At 42.7% G+C, this 21,987-nt stretch overlaps 1 protein-coding gene across 3 annotated transcripts in view; it reads right to left on the bottom strand.

Annotated features, from left to right (window-relative positions):
* KIF7 (kinesin family member 7) overlaps positions 1 to 21,987 on the bottom strand; it is a 96,563-nt gene that overhangs the window by 27,534 nt on the left and 47,042 nt on the right. For all 3 annotated transcript variants that reach the window (XM_088472954.1, XM_088472956.1, XM_088472955.1), the window contains 4 exons: positions 21,054 to 21,197; positions 19,146 to 19,364; positions 5,019 to 5,224; positions 1,678 to 1,802 (listed from right to left, as the gene is read on the bottom strand). In XM_088472954.1, the coding sequence (XP_088329080.1) occupies positions 1,678 to 1,802; positions 5,019 to 5,224; positions 19,146 to 19,364; positions 21,054 to 21,197 (694 nt within the window). The remainder of the gene's footprint in view (positions 1 to 1,677; positions 1,803 to 5,018; positions 5,225 to 19,145; positions 19,365 to 21,053; positions 21,198 to 21,987) is intronic.

The raw sequence follows: 21,987 nt of genomic DNA, 5'->3' as shown, positions 1-21,987 counted from the left end.
TGTAAAGGGCATTACAAATGGTGGCTATGTGCAAAGGGCATTACAGTATGTGGCTATGTGTAAAGGGCATTACAGTATGTGGCTATGTGTAAAGGGCATTACAAATGGTGGCTATGTGTAAAGGCATTACAGTATGTGGAATTAAGTGTAAAGGGTATTACAGCATGTGGCATTATGGTGTCTGGCATGTGTAAAGGGCATTACAGTATGTGGCTATGTGTAAAGGGCATTACAAATGGTGGCTATGTGTAAAGGGCATTACAAATGGTGGCTATGTGTAAAGGGCATTACAAATGGTGGCTATGTGTAAAGGGCATTACAGTATGTGGCTATGTGTAAAGGGCATTACAAATGGTGGCTATGTGTAAAGGGCATTACAAATGGTGGCTATGTGTAAAGGGCATTACAAATGGTGGCTATGTGTAAAGGGCATTACAGTATGTGGCTATGTGTAAAGGGCATTACAAATGGAGGCTATGTGCAAAGGGCATTACAGTATGTGGCTATGTGTAAAGGGCATTACAAATGGTGGCTATGTGTAAAGGGCATTACAGTATGTGGCTATGTGTAAAGGGCATTACAAATGGTGGCTATGTGTAAAGGGCATTACAGTATGTGGCTATGTGTAAAGGGCATTACAAATGGTGGCTATGTGTAAAGGGCATTACAAATTGTGGCTATGTGTAAAGGCATTACAGTATGTGGAATTAAGTGTAAAGGGTATTACAGTATGTGGCATTATGTGTAAAGGGTATTACAGCATGTGGCATTATGGTGTCTGGCATGTGTAAAGGGCTTTACAGTGTGGTATGTGTAATGGACATTAGTGTGGTATTATGTGTGGCATAACATACATACTCTGGCTGCGCCATATTCACAAACTGCTGCAGTGTAATACAAGTAAGGGGCAGTAATGTGTGGCATAATTTTAATTGGGGGAGTTAATGTGTGACCACGTCCCTTCCCCAGAAGGCCACACCCCTTTTGCAGAGCGTGCTGTCCATAATTACAATATGGGGGCGGCAGTCCCTTACTTTGCCATGGGCGCTCGGAACTCTAGATACACCCCTGCATTTTGGTACCATGTGAGAAACAACCTAATTCCTGCTATACAGAGGGGAGGAGTCAAACTATATGGGGAATGTAAATTCTTCTCTGGAATAAAAGCTACCATTTACCATTGGCACTAATTCTCCAGTTCAGCCCTTAGAATGCAGAGACAAATTAAAGTTAGTTTTATTTGATAAATAGTAAACTGTTGAAATGGAATAAGTGAATAATTGGCAATTGGCGTAACAATTTTAATATTTTCTTAAGTTATCCACCCAAAAAGTGAAAGTGATTGTATTTTAGGTATGTGATCCTCCTGTCAACATTCACATTGGCAGTACGTGGTGTGGTCCCAGTGAATGCAGGAACAGTTAATTTGACAATACTATTTACAGCATTTTGGCCTTGCTGGCAGTAAAACTGCAAACATGATTTACCAAATGTAAGTAATCCATATTTTATGTGTGTGCTATTGTATTGTTTGGTGTATTGGTTGTATAGTCATCCTATTTTAAGAATGTGCGGAAGTGTGTTTGTGTATATAGGTATGAGAAGCATTACAGTTATTTGCTTATACTAATTTCTATGACACACACATATGAATATACTGTATAAAATTCAACTTACATCCAGTGGCATCTCTGTCTGGCACAGTTTCCTCCTCATCCTCACTGCTCTGTGTAGATATTGGCCACTTCTGGGCTTGGTTTGTATCAAACGTCCTTATCTCCAACTTGGACAGTTTTTTAGGCCTATATTTTTAGCACGAAAAAACATAAAAAAAAGAAAAAACACTGCATATTTTATTTATATTCATATATACATATCTAATATAACACAAAAACATTACATGGTATTAAAGCATGTATACTCACATGCCCCTTTCCAGTTCCCTCTCACTTAAGTACCTACACTAATGCTGTGTAAACCTCTGGCCGACCATCCCGCTGACTGAGTGACTGATTTAGTAAAGATACGCACTTGCCAAATGGCCATTTGATATGTCTGGCCAGGCATCACAACTGGGCGGGCATTTAAATCTAGCTGCCCAGTCGTGATGTCACCGTTGCTGGTTCCTGTGGGCAGTATAACTGGTTGACCAACATGCACACAAGCAGATGTGCAGAAAATATTTTTCAGATAAATTGTATCTGCTGTGTTGCACATAGTTCCCAAATATATTGTGCTTACACACAGCCAAATGCACCGAACAATATAATGTGCAGTGTGTACCCAGCAATACACTTGTGTATTTGATGGTTAGAATGATATTTAAATTAATCTCTTTAGTGAGATATCACATTTATAATGTATAACCTTGAGAAGGATTTGTATGTGGATTAGGAAGGGATCACCTTTATTTTGCCCTCTAGCATGTTTCAGTGCGTGTGTGATACATTTTTATTAGGAGCTTTATGTTTCTGTAAGTAAATATAATTTAACTTTTCTTCACACTTTTCAGCCAGGGGAGACGCTTACACACTTGATTGGTCTCTTTTGTTGTTAACACTATTCTATGCACTACAATCTGATGCAAATCACCATGGATATGTAAGAGTACATTCGTGTATTTTGATGAGTTTGCTCGCATGAACAAAATTACCTCGACAGCAGGACCGTCTCAGATGACATATTAAATGCTTGGACAAGATAAAAAGACTCTCTTACAGACTGAGAATTAAGGATGGGGGAAAAAGATGGCAGAGCTAAGTCATGATTCGATGCTATCTGAAGCAGCTTTAGTTTGGAATCCCAAGATTGTGGATAAAAAAAATAAAGCTAATCCACATGAAACCTCTAAAGTTCAGCATCAATCTTAGATGTCAAATAAGGGTGAACCTGTATAATTTTTTAGGTCTTACAGGAAAAATGTTACCGCAAGTACAAGACTGCAGTCAAAAAGCTTCTTGTAACATTGACAAATACACTGATCAGCCATAATGTTAAAACCACTGATGGGTGAATGATAACATTGACTATCTTGTTACAGCGGCACCTGTCAAGTGGTGGGATATATTAGGCAGCAAGTGAACACTCGATTCTTGAAGTTGATGTGTTGGAAGCAGTGAAAAATGAGCAAATGTAAGGATCTGAGTGACTTTGACAAGGGCCAAATTGTGATGGCTAGACGACTGGGACAGAGCATCTCCAAAACGGCAGGTCTTGTGGTGTTCCCGCTATGTAGTGGTTAGTACTTAGTAAAAGTGGTCCAAGTCAACTGGTGAACCAGTGACGGGTTCATGTGCGCCCAAGGCTCATTGATGCGTGTGGGGAGCGCTAATCCGTCTGGTTCGATTACATTGAAGAGCTACTGTAGCGCAAATTGTTGAAAAAGTTAATGCGGTCTACGATAGAAAGGTATCAGAACATACAGTGCAACACAGCTTGCTGCCTATGGGGCTGTGTAGTCGCAGATTGGTTAGAGTGCCCATGCTGTCCCCTGTCCCCAGCCGAAAGCACCTACTAAAAGCACATGAGCGTCAGAACTGGACCATAGAGTAATGGAAGAAGGTGGATATTACTTTGACACGTACCACCTACCTAAACATTGCTGCAGACCAAGTACACCCTTTCACGGCAACGATATTTCCTGATGGCAGTGGCCTCTTTCACAGGATAATGTACACTACCACACTGCAAAAATTGCTCATAAATAGTTTGAGGAATGTGACAAAGAGTTCAAGGTGTTAACTTGGCCTCAAAATTCCCCAGATCTCAATCCGATCAAGCAGCTTTGGGATGTGATGGAAAATCAAGTCCGAGTCAAGGAAGCCCCAACTCGCAACTTACAGGAATGAAAGGATCTGCTGCTAATGTCTTGGTGCCAGATGCCACAGGACACCTTCATAGGTCTTGTGGAGTCCATGCCTCGACGGATCAGAGCTGTTTTGGTGGCACAAGGTGGACATACACAATATTAGGTAGGTGGATTTAATGCTATGGCTGATCGTGTATATAGAACATGAAAATTACTTCACAAAATATAAAGGGGCATTCTGTCCATTTATTTTTTTTTTTTAAATGAGCATCCATTAACTGAGACTAAAAATATCAGTAAATCATTTTCATTATGTGTGGTTCACTTTTAAGAGGGCCCTAACCTCATTACTTATGTCACTACAAGCAAAAGCTCTTTCATTTCGACAGTCACATAAAGCTGGGTACACACAGTACGATCTGCACAACCAACAATATCACTTGAACTTTTCTGTAGTGCAGGACAAACGATATTGGATGTACACACTGAAAGATATCTATGACCGATATCTTTCAGTGAAGTCATCCTGCCACATCTTTGAACATGTAAATGGTGATGAAATCGTCCAAGTTGGCCTGCATGTTTGGAAGACCATAGATATCGTTATCGTGCATGCGGGCACCCGCATCGTTGGTCATTCGCTGCATCAAACAGAGTGATATGAACGATGTATTGCTGGACATTATCGTTCATAAATATTGTACCGTGTGTATGCACCTTAAGATGCCAAAACTTCCACACTGAAATTCATTAAGTTCTGCTGCACATAGCAAAAGGCTTTCAAGGTGATAAAAGCACCTCCTTCAAACATCTTTAGTTATGACCAGCACACTGAAATTTAAACCCATAAAGTTAAATGCACACATGCATTAAAAGCTAACAGTCTAATAATAAACATTTATTTGCATCTATAAATATTTAAAATAAAAATGGAATGCTCCTAAGTTTAATTAATGGCTAATTCCACTGAAACGTAAAAATAGTCATGAAAAATATCATTTGCCTGCGTTGTAGCAATTGGGTTCCCCCCTCATGGCCCTCACACGCTTCCAACTTGACCCAGAACGTTATTGCCAGTTTTGGGTGGAGCGGTCTTTGAAACAGTTCTGAAAATTTTGTGTAATGGTATTTACTGAAATAGTAATATTGTTGAGAAACATAAGACCATTAAGATAAGGAATAATTATAAAGCCAGAGAGGACCCATTTACCGGTGTGAAGGTTGGCACTTGTTGGATTCTCTCTCAGACTCCTCTTTATTTTGTTCTCCTTCAGAGTGGATGGAGGGATCGGAATCCTCACTGAAGTTTCTGTACAGCACGTTGTCAGTCTCCTCCAGGCTGGACACCAGCTGCTGTGTTCCAATTTGAAAACTTTGTGTAAGCTCCTTAGACAAAGAAGCAACGCTGTCTGAAATCTAGACCACACACACAATAAAAGCGTCACACTTGTACCATGTATATCATAGTAATTTTAAAATATGAACAGCACAATCACTATTACGAGAAAAAAAAATATATTTTTGTACTGAAATGAAATCCTTTTCTCTGACAACAATAGGAAACACTAACATTGTGTAGAGAGAGCAGTACAGGAGCTTGCCCTCTTTAAATTTCACAGTCAAATCTCAAGCTCCTCCCCCTCATTACCCTGATTGGCTGTTCGGGACTTTAGTATTTTTCTCCTTCATCCACTAGGGGACACTGGAGTTCAAGACAGTGGGGTATAGACGGTGGTAGAGTAGAGCCTGGCACTTAAAATAATTTAGAAGTGTGACTGGCTCCTCCCCCTCTATGCCCCATCAGCCCCAGTTTTTAGAATGTGCCCGAGAGAGCCGGTCACATAGGGCTGAGCTCCAGCCCACACTTAGTATTTTTATCTTTATTTTCACTTTATTTTATTTTATAGCTTTCACAAAGCATTGAGGACAGGCTGACAGAGAACTGCGTCTGTCAGCCTGCTACATGGAGGCATCAGGAGACCCGCCACCACTAAAAAAGAGTGCGTGTCGGAGTCCCAGGCACCCTGGCAGTAGCTCAGGGAGGACACGCCACAGCTTAATATAGAGGCTGTGTCCGTGCTTCCGAATGCCTAGCCGCAGCCCTGATGCCAGCAGTGGTAAGTATAATCTCCTCCCCTGACTAACGGGGGACTAGATTCTGCGGCCCCTCCGCCCCCATATAGCTGAACTACTGAGCTCAGCAAACTACCAACCTGGGTCCTTATTTTAAAAGGTCCCCGGTTCTATGCCCGGCATAGAAAATTTTCCTTATGCCGGTTAACAAGGGGGCGGAGCCACCGCGCATAAAGTCGCGCTTCCCAGTCAAAATCTCCCTCATGAGAAGGACTGTAATAGCATCCCTGCACTCTCCATGTAGGGACATCGCTATCCTGCATCTGTGACAGCGCGGTGCCTTGCTGCGGCTGTCATTTACAGTGAGACAACTCTCTCTGCAATAGAGGCGGTCTGTTGCTGCAACCCATCCCGCGCCTGCCGCACTACCTTCTCCCCGAACTAGAGAGACAATACCGGTCAGTATACCGGAGTGAGCGGGGGCGGAGCTTATTAGGGCGCGTCACGCATTCTAGCGGCACCATCTGTAGGCGGGCTCTCCCTCTTCTGTGCGCTTCACTGTAAAACAGCGCTGCTGCTATATAGCGATCTCCGGTTCCAGTGGAGAGCTCCTAAGCAGCGGCGTTCTCAAGGAGGTGCCGGCTTCAGGTTAGGCGGGCTGCCGAAGTTGGGCTCGCTGTAAGGAGGCATGGGGTGCGGCCCTGGTTGCGGCTCCTTACAGAGCAGCCAAAGGTAAGGACCCTAAGAGTCAACAGCTTTAGCCGGGGGGGCTCCGTTCTCGGCGATGTAGGGGCGGGGCTTAGTCCATTGCTGCGCCCGGAAGTGCGCCGCTTAATTCTACACAGTCTCCCCTTGGGCTGCGCACTTCATGAGATCTCCCAGTAAGGAGAGTTTTATATCCAGCTTCCTCTTAAGGGCAGCATTGGGTACAGTATATTACCTGCATAAACGCAGTTTAGTGCAGGGCGAATGCAGTGTGGACTGTGCCTGCTAGAGCAGCGAGAGGTCTGAGCCCCTGGAGTGACTGCACCGCGGGAAGTTCAGTTATAGAGAGTGCACTCCACCTTCATGTGGTTGCGCATGCTAGGATAACTCCGCTTAGAATACGCTGTGCTGTGTAAGAAACTGTTACTACACCACCCTTAATAGGCCTGGTCAGTACTTGGAATATCTGGGCAGCTGCAGTATCTAGATAGAACCTAGTTTGGTAAATGCTGAGATAGATTATGCTGATGCATACTGAGCGCAGTGTAGCAGTCTTCCTGCTTACTGAGTTACGCAGCGACAAGGTCCATATTGAACTTGACTCATCTCGGTAGTTCCTATATGGTGGTCAGATTCCACAATGATCTTGTAGAGGGGAGAGCACCGCAAAACAGTCAGCCACAACTCTCCTAACTGCTGCCCTACGTCATTGTGATGTTACTGTTTAGAGGATAGTTATGTCTATTTTAAAATTGTCTATCAAAATGGCTGCACTGTTTGATTAAGTATTAATCAGTACTCATATTGAAGAGCAGCACCTCTACATATCATGGGACCCGCCGCCACTATTATAGAGTGAGTGTACGGGCCCCTGACATTAGCTCAGGGAGGAACATGCCGCAGCCTAATACAGAGCCTGTGTCCATGTCACTTGCCCTCCACATGATCGGCCGATTGATCTATGTCTGTATCAGATGGGCCTGTATACATCAAGTATACTACAGTAATTTTCATTGCACTAAGGTCGTCTCCTTGATTCCCACTTTAAAAAAGCGGGTTCAACTGGAGCTCAAATGGCTCACTCGAAAAGGCGAGTACTCCAGTGACAGAAGGGTCCCAGGATCGAAACCAATCTGGGTCATCACGCTGTTCAAATATCCAGGCCCATACGCCGTAGCAGATTGACGGCCACACGCGACACATGAGCAGTCTCCCTGCGTGGAGGTAAGCCGCATGTATGTAGATATTTGTATTTTATGCATATGAATTTTGTCCTGGGCTCAACCAAGGTCTTTGCTCAGTTCTTGGCTCTTACTGTTGCTCATGTTAAATATGTGTGGGTACGTGGACCCTACGGCCACACCACCCTGAACACGCCCGATCTCGTCTGATCTTGGAAGCTAAGCAGGGTCAGGCCTGGTTAGTACTTGGTATATGTGTATATATGTGTATATATATATATATATATATATATATGTATGTATGTATGGCTTCTTATCCTTACCGTAAGGGCAGAGGAGGATCTGTTATCCGTCTTGTCTCATACCTACATATTTTAAAAGAAGCATCCTGCGATTGGAGGCTGGACTCTCCTGATGCGGTTGTTTGGTACAATAACTCCGCTTTACATGGGTGCCTGTGTATGTGTAATGTGTGTGTATATATGTATATATATATATATATATATATATATAAATAAAATATGTTGGGAATTGTGTAGGTGTGTCTATACTTCCACAATCATTAGGTTTACCTATAAGTCCATGGATGGGAAGCTGCCTGGGATTACCAGAAACTGTAGGCGATATCCATATATGATGCCCACACATGTATATAATGGAGCAAACTTGTGGCACTCTAAGAATGCATCAGATATGCTGTATATATGCTAATCTCCTGGGCAGGAGTCTGACAGGTAAGCTTCCTTGGTTGGTACTAACTCTTCCTTTCAAAGAGATTGCCTTCTCATGCAACTATGTTTGTCCAGGTGTGCGTGTGTATATGTATAATATATATTCACATTCCTTGTATGAATATTTCCTAATAATGGGAAAACCTGTTTTAATCCTAACTGGGGGTATCACTATAGCCTAATGCACACTATGTCTATGTACAGGTACCTTCTCAGTATAGGTTCCAGTACTCAATATTATCTCAATAAAATGAGGCTATAAGTGTCCCTAGGTTCTCTTCCTATCAGTACATAGAGAATCCAGGTTCTATTCCATCCTTAGGACCTAATTGTTTAAATGACAACAGACTGCAGTTACTGCTCCTGTCCCTGAAGGCCTACGGCCACCCGCCGAAAAGGCAGGGTCAGGCCTGGCTTGATTAGATTGGTGAGTATCAGGTAAATCCTTGGCCCTGGGGTTCACTTTTGAATCCCTGTCGTTGTGAACACTATAACTTTCAAGGGTCACTGGTGGGGATCCATCATCAAATATTTAATATTCTGTGTGTATCTTGACCTGTTGAAGGTCTTACTTAAATCCGCCTGTTAACTGATACGCACTTCACCATTATAAGTGATAATGTACTGATACACTAGCAGACTGTATTTGGAGTATATGTATAAACTCTAGATGTATACTCATCCCTACTGTTACATGCTCAGGTATAGAGTCCTGTTGTACAACCTTCTTGTCTCCTAACAATTTGCTAGTTTTCTACAGCATTTTCCCAGACAACATCGCCAGACTGAAGTCTGTGCTGTAGAGCATTGGTTCTTAGCCCACTGAACTACTCTCTATACCTGACGTGACGGGTTGCTGTGAGATGGAAAAGGTTAGTGACCTACATCTCATCTAGAGGGCTTCTGGTTGCTCACAGGTAAGCGGTACCTCACTAATGCCTCGGCAGATGCTCCTATTTCATGCAACCTGACATTACAAGTCTCCCTTCCGCACCCTAGCTGCCGTCCTAGCAGCCATCCGCTCTCGTAATCAGTTGGCTCTACTACACTTTAGAGCTTTCCTGGCGTGTGGGTGCATAGTTCCAACATTGAGAGTGCTCGCTTCTGCAGCACATATACTAAAAATTGAAACGCAAGGATGACACGCAAATTCGTGAAGCATTCCATATTTAATTATCACTTTCTTCTACTAGACTCTGTTGGGGTGATAAAGGACTGTAGCGCATCTATGGGCTATGGCACATCTTTACATTAAAGTGTGACAGTCATTATGTTCTGCGCAGGGAGCCTGATTCCTGTTCAGTATCTGTGGATATTTTCATCACACTGACAGGTTCCTGATGTGTACCTTTATGGTTGTCCTAGCCTTGTTGTACGGGATGCTTCCCTATATTGGTAGCTCTCCTTGGGTGGCTGTTGCATCCGTGCTCTTTAACTGCCAGGGTATCCGAGTTGTTTTCATACTATGTTCGGACCAGCAGCTTGTACTGACTACGCACTTCCATCATGATGGACATGTCTGTTGTTTGGGGTTGTTGCTATGGTTTTCTTTTTAGGCCGGCACAGGGTGTGTGCCGTAAAGTCCCCATATGGGGCGCCCAATACACGAGTTTGAGACCCGCCCCAAGCGGTAGTGACACACTGCCAGTAGTCTGCTATGGGGAATTATAGCTGCAGGGTTTCAGTTGCTGTTTGATCCCTCTGTTTCAGAGTGGTTGTACTGCGGTCTGACCCTCTGAAAGGAATTGTGTTTTCAATACTTTCACAGCCGCCTCTGCATCATACCCAGCGGGATCTCCATTGTTGAGAACTTCTATGGTTTAACCCTTCCGCTGGTTGTCAACCTGGTAGTACTTGGGCCTCGGCGATTGTTCGGTCTTGACTTTTGCCTCGTTGTATACTCCTTATTAGGAGTCTGTGGACAGGATCAGCTCTGTATCTGTAGATTGGTATTATATACGTATATCTATATGAATTCTGTCCAGCAGTGCTGGGTTGCTGCTGTCTGCGAATTATACAGCTTCCTCTGTTCGACTCTAGTTTGGCCTGGGTCTGTTTTCAGCTGAGCTTACATTAGCCGTTATTACGTTCGAATTACGCTGTAAGTTGTGGAATTCTTTCGCTGTTTAGCAGGGAGTTCTGCTTGTCTCCTCTGCGACACTTTATCCTCAGCTCTTGCCTTTCCAGTGGGCTTACAGTTCTTGGCGCTCCTGGTTTTCGGGTTTGCCAAAGGGTCGGCGAGTTCTCCGCGCTTCCCACCCGGGAGGTTGGCTTTGGGACGTCCCCACTGTCTTGAACTCCAGTGTCCCCTAGTGGATGAAGGAGAAATCAGGATTTTGGTACTTACCGATAAATCCCATTCTCCGATTCCACAGGGGACACTGGACGCCCGCCCAGCGCTGCGTACCTGCTGTGTTGTTTGGTTCGTTATATGGTTGTGTGACTGCATGTGTTCCCTGCAGTGAGTTCCTCTGTTCTCCTTCAGTCTGTATTGTTCCGTTCTGTGGTCCTCTCCTTCTCATTTTCCTATTGTCCTCCGTCTCCTCTCGGGCTCAGTTCTTAAACTGGGGCTGATGGGGCATAGAGGGGGAGGAGCCAGTCACACTTCTAAATTATTTAAAATGCCAGGCTCTACTCTACCACCATCTATACCCCACTGTCTTGAACTCCAGTGTCCCCTGTGGAATCGGAGAAAGGGATTTATCGGTAAGTACCAAAATCCTGATTTATAACAAAACCTTACATGTCAGAACCAGGAGTATAGAGCAAGAGGGATAGGAGGAAACAATGGACTTCCCATGAAAAACATAACCCTAACAAGGATAAACAATGAAAAACTATGAACAATAACAGAAACAAGAACAAAAAGCGTAAAGGGAGGATACCCAGTACCCTGCAATTGGAATCAGAGAAATAGCATTTAATGGAGGTACAAAAATAAAATTGTCTCATTCATCCATGAGGGCACTGCATCACTGAGGGCAGCCCAAATATTACGGTGTACAACATTGCACATCCAAACTGACATTTCTGAATGCAAAAGTATTAATATTGAATATTGTGCATCAAAGACAAGGTGGCAGCCGGGAATAGTTGTTCTACTGGGGCCCAGTGCTGCACCACCCAAGAGGCCCCACCAATATAATGGAATGAGCCCTTACAAACATATGGGACAGAATTGTCCTGCCCCACTGTAATCCTGGCAAGTTATCAGAGTAGCCCACCTGGCAATGGTCAGTTTATATGCTAGCCAGCCTCTCTTATAGGCATCTTGGATATTTGATAGATTGGCTGTTGTGCACAAGTGCTTGGTCCTATGGACATATATAACTAATGGTGAAGGAAGGGGCCCCAACTCAAAATATCTGGTCAAAGAGGCAGGTGCAACACTGCCATGCTCAGAATACAGTATGTACCTATGGAAACATTGCTAACAGAAGGAATAGGTAGATCAGATCAATGACCGTTCTAAGAGACAGTCATGGAGTTTACTAGGAATGCCTGCGGATCCTTTGTTCTGGAACAGAAATGCTCCACCTTGTGGTTCAATAAGATGCCATAATGTCGACATCTGGTTCCCTTGGGTGTAGATGCCCTGCTTCTGAAATTTGCTTCCCAATTTTATACCCACAGAATGAAAGATGCAGCCATCGCAGGAAATTTCTCCTTCATTATTCTTAGGGGACTGCTGACGCTCATGGCCAAGGCACTCTTAGGTAAACCAGTTATTATCTGACTGGATCATGATTGCTCTTCCTTGCAAAGATTGTTATCCTCTGACTAGAGAGCTGAATACAGTTCTGAACTCCAGCACACTTATCAAGAGCTTGGGTTCCTCCAATAAGAGCGAAAGCCCCTCAGCCTTCAAGGCTGTTGTTATAATCACCGGATGTCAGATGGAGAACGCAATCTTTGTCAAAGTAGACCTTTGAATGGAACAATGAACAAGGAGTTAATATGATCTAACTGTGGACTGAAAGTCTGAACTGTTCCTGGAACATGAGCCTGCAACAAGTACGAGTATCTTGTCTTGATCTGCTGATTGTTCAGGTAAGGACATCACCCCATGTATCACTGCACTGATCCATGTGAACAGTCAGTCCAAAAAGCTGAGCCCAAAACAGAAAGAGATGGAGCCGAACACTGTGGTCCATTCCCAGGTTTGGAACATGCATTTTGATGATAAATTTAAAGTGCCCAAGCTCCTGTCTATGCACCCTACACCAAGTGTTCCATTGCCCCCTTTACCCAGGAGGGCTGGACTAATGTTGCTGTGGTAACATGAAAGTAATCTGGGGCTCTTGTGAGAAAGACTTTAGCAGACATGTAATCATAGAGGCTGAAGCCAAACTTAAACACATAGAAGCTGCTGAACTGCACTCCCGCTAGTGGTCAGCTAAGTCACATGCCTACAGGAGATGCCACCCTAGATATATGTTACACGTGCTCTGTGCTTTATATTTCTGGTAGCAGCCATCATGAAACATACCGCATACTAGACATTTAATTGGAAACAATATGATGCGTTTCATACTGAAAGCATGCCGGACACCTCTGGTGAGCATAGGAATCTGTATTGGTCCCGTGCTGGCTGAGGTGAGAAGAGCAGGTGGCCGCCATTAAGTCTTCCCTGCCTGGGACTGTGGTGACTAGGACAGGAAGATTAGCAAAGCCGTGTGTCAAAACTCTGCTCAACCTTGGCGGCAAAGGGTCACTTGACCTGTAGTTGAGGTCGGTAACAGAAGTAGGGGTTAGAGACTGCTATGGTGGAACAGGGCGGTCGAAGGAAGTAAAGAACAAACATCTGCTATATATACAATATTGGGCAAAAGTTTTAGGCAGGTGTGGGAAAAATACTGGAAAGTAAGAAGGCTTTCAAAAATAGAAGTGTTAATAGTTTATTTTATCAATTTACAAGATGCAAAGTGAATGAACAGAAGGGAAATCTAAATCAAATCAAATCAATATTTGCTGTGACCACCCTTTGCCTTCAAAACAGGATCACTTCTTCTAGGTACACTTTCACACAGTTTTTGAAGGAACTCGGCAGGGACGTTATTCCAAACATCTTGGAGAACTAACCATGGATCTTCTGTGGCAGTAGGCTCTCTCAAATCCTTCTGTCTCTTCATGTAATCCCAGACAGACTCTATGATGTTGAGATTAGGGCTCTGTGGGGGCCATATCATCAGTTCCAGGACTCCTTGTTCTTCTTTAAGCTGAAGATAGTTCTTACTGACATTGGCCTTATGTTTGGGGTCCTTATCCTTCTGCAGAATAAAATTTGAACCTCCACCATGCTTCACTGTTGCCTGCATACACCAATTATTGTACCACCCTCCAGCCCTTTGACTCAGAACTGGCAGAAACCAGTGGGACCCAGGTACGCCCATGTACTGTTCAGAAAAGTCTAATAGCCAAATGCCATACCCTCGATGGAATCGGTATGTAACACCGCCAGCCCGACATGGAAGGAAATCCTGATTGTCCGAAAGGTAAGTATTTCCTAACCTAATCTACCACCCAACACTAACCCTCCTTTAAAGTGCCTAACCCTAACCTAAACCTAACTTCCGGGGGGGGGGGGGGGGGGGGGGGTGCCTAACCCTAAATCCCCCCCACGGAACAGTAAACCTAACCCCCCCCCCCCCCCGCGGCTGTCCGCGCTCGGCACCCAGCATCCCTTCGATTGGGATGCCAGGCGCCGGTCTCCCGGCGTAGGTTAATTAACCCTCGCCGGGATTCTGTAGTGGAGATGCCGGCGGTCGGCATAGCGACCGCCGGCATCATAAACACATACCCCATCAATATGGAAACAAGGCCAAACGACTCAACTATGCACGAAAACATAAGAACTGGGGTACAGAAAAATGGCAGCAGGTGCTCTGGACTGATGGATGAGTCAATATTTTAAATATTTGGCTGTAACAGAAGGCAGTTTGTTCGCCGAAGGGCTGGAAAGCGGTACAATAATGAGTGTCTGCAGGCAACATCTTTAGCATGGTGGAGGTTCCTTGCAAGTTTGGGGCTGCATTTCAGCAAATGGAGTTGGGGATTTGGTCAGGATTAATGGTGTCCTCAATGCTGAGAAATACAGGCAGGTACTTATCCATCATGCAATTCCATCAGGGAGGCGTCTGATTGGCTACAAATTTTTTCTGCAGCAGGACAACAATCCCAAACATACAGCCATTAAGAACGATCTTCAGCATAAAGAAGAACAAGGAGTCCTGGAAGTGAGGATATGGCCCCCACAGAGCCCTGATCTCAACATCATCGAGTCTATCTGGGATTACATGAAGAGACAGAAGGATTTGAGCAAGACTACATCCACAGAAGATCTGTGGTTAGTTCTCCAGGATGTTTGGAACAACCTCCCTGCCGAGTTCACTCAAAAACTGTGTGCAAGTATACCTAGAAGAATTGAAGAGTTGATGCTGTTTCGAAGGCAAAGGGTGGTCACACCAAATCTTGATTTGATTTAGATTTTTCTTCTATTCATTCACTTTGCATTTTGTTAATTGATAAAAATAAACTAATAACACTTCTATTTTTGAAAGCATTCTTACTTTGCAGCATTTTTCCCACACCTACCTAAAACTTTTGCACAGTACTGATATATATCTATATATATCTATATATATATATATATATATATATATCTATATATATATATATATATATACACACATACAGTCAGGTCCATAAATATTGGGACATTGACAGAATTTTCAGATTTAGGCCTCTATTCACCACCACAATGGTTTTGAAATGAAACAAACAAGATGTGCTTTAACTGCAGACTTTCAGATTTAATTTGAGGGTAATTACATCCAAATCGGGTGAACGGTGTAGGAATTACAACAGTTTCAATATGTGCCTCCCACTTTTTAAGGGGCCAAAAGTAATGGGACTATCAACTCAAAAGCTATTTCATGGACAGGTGTGGGCTAGTCCCTCATTATTTCATTATCAATTAAGCAGGTAAAAGGTCTGGAGTTGATTCTAGGTGTGACATTTGCATTTGGAATCAGTTGCTGTCAACTCTCAATATGAGATCCAAAGAGCTGTCACTATCAGTGAAGCAAGCCATCATTAGGCTGAAATATCTAAACAAACCCATCATAGAGATAGCAAAAACATTAGGTGTGGCCAAATCAACTGTTTGGAACATTCTTAAAAAGAAAGAACGCACCAGAGAGCTCAGCAACACCAAAAGACCCGGAAGACCACGGAAAACAACTGTGGTGGATGACAAAAGAATTATTTCCCTGGTGAAGAAAAACCCCTTCATAACAGTTGGCCAAATCAAGAACACTCTCCAGGAGGTAGATGTATATGTGTCAAAGTCAACAATCAAGAGACGACTTCACAAGAGTGAATATAGAGTGTTCACCACAAGATGCAAACCATTGGTGAGCCACAAAAACAGGAAGACCAGATTAGAGTTTGCCAAACAACATCTAAAAAAGCCATTACAGTTCTGGAACAACATCCTATTGACAGATGAGACAAAGATCAACTTGTACCAGAGTGATGGGAAGAGAAGAGAAGGAAAGGGACTGCTCATGATCCAAAACATACCACCTCATCAGTGAAGCATGGTGGTGGCAGTGTCATGGCGTGGGCATGTATGGCTGCCAATGGAACTGGTTCCCTTGTATTTATTGATGATGTGACTGCTGACAAAAGCAGCAGAATGAATTCTGAAGTGTTTCGGGCAATATTATATGCTCATATTCAGTCAAATGCTTCAGAACTCATTGGACGGCGCTTCACAGTGCAGATGGACAATGACACGAAGCATACTGCAAAAGCAACCAAAGAGTTTTTTAAGGCTAAAAAGTGGAATGTTATGCAATGGCCAAGTCAATCCCCTGACCTGAATCCGATTGAGCATGCATTTCACTTGATGAAGACAAAACTGAAGGGAAAATGCCCCAAGAACAAGCAGGAACTGAAGACATTTGCAGTAGAGGCCTGGCAGAGCATCACCAGGGATGAAACCCAGCGTCTGGTGATGTCTATGCGTTCCAGATTTCAGGCTGTAATTGTCTGCAAAGGATTTGCAACAAAGTATTAAAAAGTGAAAGTTAGATTTAGGATTGTTTAGTTTGTCCCATTACTTTTGGCCCCTTAAAAAGTGGGAGGCACATATAGAAACCGTTGTAATTCCTACACCGTTCACCTGATTTGGATGTAATTACCCTCAAATTTAATTTGAAAGTCTGCAGTTAAATCACATGTTGTTTGTTTCATTTCAAAGCCATTGTGGTGGTGAATAGAGGCCAAAATATGAAAATTCTGTCAATGTCCCAATATTTATGGACCTGACTGTATGTATGTATGTATGTATGTATGTATGTATGTATGTATGTATGTATGTATGTATATATATATATATATATATATATATATATATATCTCTTCACGCTAGGCTGATTTAGCAGGGCCCTGTCCGATTTTTAAAGGGCAAAATGCGCCCTGCCCCTTTTAGCGACGCCCTACTAAAACAGCCTGGCCGCTGCTGTTCTGTTGCCGTGTGAATATATGCCATGCGCATGCACATGGCATCTATTCACATTAAGAAAGAGCTTCGGGGATGCCCAGCACCTTCGTAGGCGCTGGGCACGTCCCCATTAGTGACACCGCCGGCTGGTGTACCAACTAGATGGATATGTAATTTCTTGATAATGGTTCGTTATGGAAACGAAACGTCGATGGAATTGATAAGTATGGCTACTTGAAAGTTGTTATAGCTGTAAATGCCTGTACCAAGATACCTCCTTGATATGATTATCTGGATGGGCATATTGTAAAGTGTCCTAATCGTTGGCTATTAAATTGTTTTATTTGATATGGTGAACATGGTGAGTGCTCCTTATTTTGGATTTTATGAAGTTCACACAGTATTGGATAGCTGTGTGATTTGGGAAGCACCCCAACAATATAACTTCACTGAACATGAGTGCAACTACTAACGGACACAAAGATACACATTGCTATAGATATGTACAGTGCCTTGCAAAAGTATTCACCCACTTGGCTTTTTACCTTTTTTGTTACACTGCAACCTGCAAAATTTTTTTTTTTTTATCTGAATTTTATGTGATGGATCTGCATATAATAGTCTAATTTGGTTAAGTGAAATGAGAAAAATATATATAAAATAAGAATCTTTATAAATAAAATTCTGAAAATTGGCATGTGCATATGTAATCATCCCTTTTGCTATGAAGCCCCTCAAAAGTTCTGGTGAAACCAATTAGCTTCAGAAGTCACATAATTAGTGAAATGAAGTCCACCTGTGTGAAATCTAAGTGTCACATGATCTGTCTGTATAAACACACCTTTTCTGAAAGGCCCCAGAGGCTACAACACCAAACAAGTCAGGGACAAAGTTGTTGAGAAGTACAATTCTGGTTTGGGTCATAAAAAAAAGATCCAAATCTTTGATGATCTCCCGGAACACCATCAAATCCATCATCATCAAATGGAAAGAACAGGGTACCACAACAAACCTGCCAAGAGAGGGCCGCCCACCAAAACTCACAGACCGGGCAAGGAGGGCATTAATCAGAGAGGCAGCGCAGAGGCCAAAGGTAACCCTGAAGGAGCTGCAGAGTTCCACCGCAGAGACTGGTGCATGTGACCACAATAAGTCGTACACTCCATAGAGCTGGGCTTTATGGAAGAGTGGCCAGAAAAAAGCTATTACTTAGTGATAAAAATAAGAAGACATGATTTGAGTTTGCCAACAAGCATGTGGGGGCGACTCCCCAAATGTATGGAGGAAGGTGCTCTGGTCAGATGAGACTAAAATTTAACTTTTCGTCCACCAAGGAAAACGCTATGTCTGGTGCAAACCCAACACATCCCATCACCCCAAGAACACCATCACCACAGTGAAACATAGTGGTGGCAGCATTATGCTGTGGGGATGTTTTTCAGGAGCAGGGACTGGGAAACTGATTTGATTTGAGGGAAAGATGGATGGTGCTAAATACAGGGATATTCTTGAGCAAAACCTGGTTCAGTCTGCCTGTGATTTGAGACTGGGACGGAGGTTCACCTTCCAGCAGGACAATGACCCGAAGCATACTGCTAAAGCAACACTCGAGTAGTTTAAGGGGAAACATTTAAATGTGTTGGAATGGCCTAGTCAAAGCCCAGATCTCAATCCAATTGAGAATCTGTAGTCAGACTTGAAGATTGCTTTTCACAAGCGGAAACCATCCAACATGAAGGAGCTGGAGAAGTTTTGCCTTGAGGAATGGGCAAAAATCCCAGGGGCAAGATGTGGCAAGCTCACAGAGACTTATCCAAAGTGACTTGCAGCTGTAATTGCTGCTGAAGGTGACTCGACAAAGTACTGACTTTAGGGGGGTGAATAGTTATGCACACTGAAGTTTTCTGTTATGTTGTCCTAAATGTCATTTGATTCACAATATAAAAAAACCACAACTTCACAGTTGTAGGCACGTTCTGTGAATGAAATGATGCACACCTTCAAACAATCCATTTTAATTCCAGGTTGTGAGGCAACAAAACATGAAAAATGCAAATAGGCACTGTATATATACACACACATATGCAGTTGATCATCATATGGTCCCCAAAATTTTAGTAATTCCAACATCTTCTTACCTTCATATGATTGGTGTTTGAATAGTTACAGGATAAAAGTTTATTCTGGTCCAGAGTTACAGAATACTTTTTAATCAGAGGAACCGTACTTGGTCTGTCTCCAATTTGTAATAAGTGTACATCTTCCAGCAGGGCTGTGACAGACAGGTCAGGCCTCAGCTGCTGCAGGTGGGATTGCATCTTGGTGATTTTATCTTGCTGTTCTTGCAGTTTGTCGCTCTACAAAACACAAGACCGGTAGTTACTGTACATAGTAGGCATGGGTTGATTAGCCCTGTAATAGTGTCATACTAATGAGAATGAACAGAATAATCATGCCTTTGTTAGAATTGCTTTTGCGGTCATGTTTTTTTACTTACACATTATAGCTCAAGAGGCAGGTGGGGTGCATGGCTTGGAATGGGTATGCAATGCTAGCTGTCGGGATGCCTCCTGTCAGAATACCGACAGCGGCATCCAGATGGTAGGCATCCCTTAGTGCCTAACCCTAACCCCTCCCCTTAAAACCTAACCCCGCTACACTCCCTAAAGCTAACCCCCACCCCCCACGGCTAACGCTAAGGGCGCCCCAGTCTTACCTCGTTCATGCAGGCGTCCTTCAGCATTCCAAAGTCGGGATTAAGATAGGAGTTAGTATTTCAACGCCTATCTTAAGCCCTTTGTTGGAATTCCGATGTCTGTATTGAGACCGGCAGCCGCAACACCTATCCTTGGAAATAAAGAGAAACCCCCCACCTTCACCCTCTATATTAACCTAAATTCTCATGGAGGCCCACGTAAATGAAGATTCAGGTTTTGTTTACATGTAATCTTTGCCTTCCCCTGCGTAATATTATGGTGTGCTCTGGTATTGCCACCATCACATCATCATCAGAGATTAAGACACAGATTCCTGCCAGAGAATTCTCATTTTAAGGCATCGCTGCCATGAGATTTAACAGAGTTGCCATAACTGTTCCATAGTAGACAGCCAAGAGCAGGCAGTTTCAGCAAGTCTGCAAAGAGAATAGGTGACGAGGATTGATCGATTAGTATCAGTAATAACAGGGACTGATGTAAATGATAAAATATTTGCTGAAAAGAACTGCGTAATATGGTAGCACTATATAAATAAACACAATAAATAATCTAAAGCTCAGGATAAGTCATGGAGGCTGTTAAGACGATGTACTCATGCCATTTTTTACATATTTTTTTAAAATAGGCGATTATTGGAAAATCTGCCAGATCACCAGTCACTCCTTGAGAAACGTAAGAGAAGTAAAAATATTCTGCGCTTGTCGATGTGTTTTAAGCAGCTCAGTAGAATAGAAATTGAAATTGATATGTAAAATACGAGCGCTAATGGAAATACGTAAATTATTCTATAGTGACTGGTATGCTGTAAAAACTGTGTGCTTCACACCATCATATTCTTATGATGCTGATATCTGTATGCACTGATTAGTTTATAAATAAAAAGACAAACAAAAACATTTGGGATATTGGTAACAAGACTAAGTATGTGAGTTGTTGGCTACTATGTAAGTTATGCAACACTGTATCTTGTATTGATTAGTCAGTGGTCTATTATGTTTACATGTGAAGTGGGAGCATTCGATAACACTAAAAATAGTTTCCGGAACACAAGGACAATTAAAACAAAGCCAAATTGCTTGAATAAAATGTTTATAGCTCTTATGAGGTGTGTGTTAGGAGAGTCCGTCAGTCCGTACCCGTACATATCAACTCCTTGAGAAACGTTCGGGTCTCTTGCCCATGTGGCCCCCCCACCCCCAGTTCCGTGAACTAAGGGCAATCATGGTGGGGAGAAAAAAATATTTGTAAAGTGTTTTGCATGGAAAGAATATACAAAAAAAACCTAAAAGTACAAATGCAGCAGTAATATTAGCTGATGACGGTAGTCACCTGCTGTTTGTACTGCTCCATGGCGTCCTCCAAAGCGGACAGGAAGTCCCTGTTCTCATCTTCCAGCCGCTGGATTTTATTCTGCAGGTTTTCAATGCACTGGTCTTTCTCTGTGTCACCTGTGCTTTCAAAGCTCAGCGTGCCCTAAAATGAAGAGAAACAACAACTATTAACTGATTTTCCTGCATGTCTTGTTCTCCTGCTATCAATTGCTCTTACTTTTCAACATTTTGAACACAGATGCATTCCTCCAAACACTAACGAATACATTCACATGACTGATTGTTTAAAATATTAAAGATGTTATGTGGCCTGTATAAAACGTTGTATGATCATGGAACGCATTTCAGACCTCCAATACTAATATAATATACAGTAAAGGATACACCATCTCCTAACTTCTATTATGCAAAACTGGACCAGCAGTAAGTCTAAAATAAATATCTGTTACGCAGATCTCTTCTTGGTAGTAAAAACAGGACATACCCATATGAGAGCTGCTTAACTCAAACGCTCTCATTATAAAGGCAGATAGCGACATTGGTTCTTTGTATAGGGAAGAGGTGTTTGAAACGGTAGGAAGTTACCTGCAACACAACAGTAGATGTAACCATTTACCATTATCAATCAGATTCATATTTTGCACTACACTTGGAAATGTCATTCTGAAAAATGAACGTTAAAATTTTAAGTATGTAAACTGATTTTTAAGTATTTTTTCAGAACTCCATTCCAAATTGAGCCTTGCCTGTATATAAATTTAGGTAACTTCCTCTATCATCTCAAACGCCTTTTTCGTATACAAGAACCAATGTCACCATTTGACTTATAATGAGAGAGTTTGAGTTAAGCAGCTCTCATATGGGAATGTCCTGTTTTTTTATTATCAAGAAGTATGATCACGAAACTCATTTCAGACATCCAATACTATTAG

Source organism: Taudactylus pleione, unplaced genomic scaffold, assembly GCF_031769625.1.
Source record: "Taudactylus pleione unplaced genomic scaffold, aTauple2 ptg000129l, whole genome shotgun sequence".
Lineage (NCBI taxonomy): Eukaryota > Metazoa > Chordata > Amphibia > Anura > Myobatrachidae > Taudactylus > Taudactylus pleione.
The sequence above is the reverse complement of the archived record's forward strand: the minus strand, read 5'-3'. Positions and strand labels throughout refer to the sequence as shown.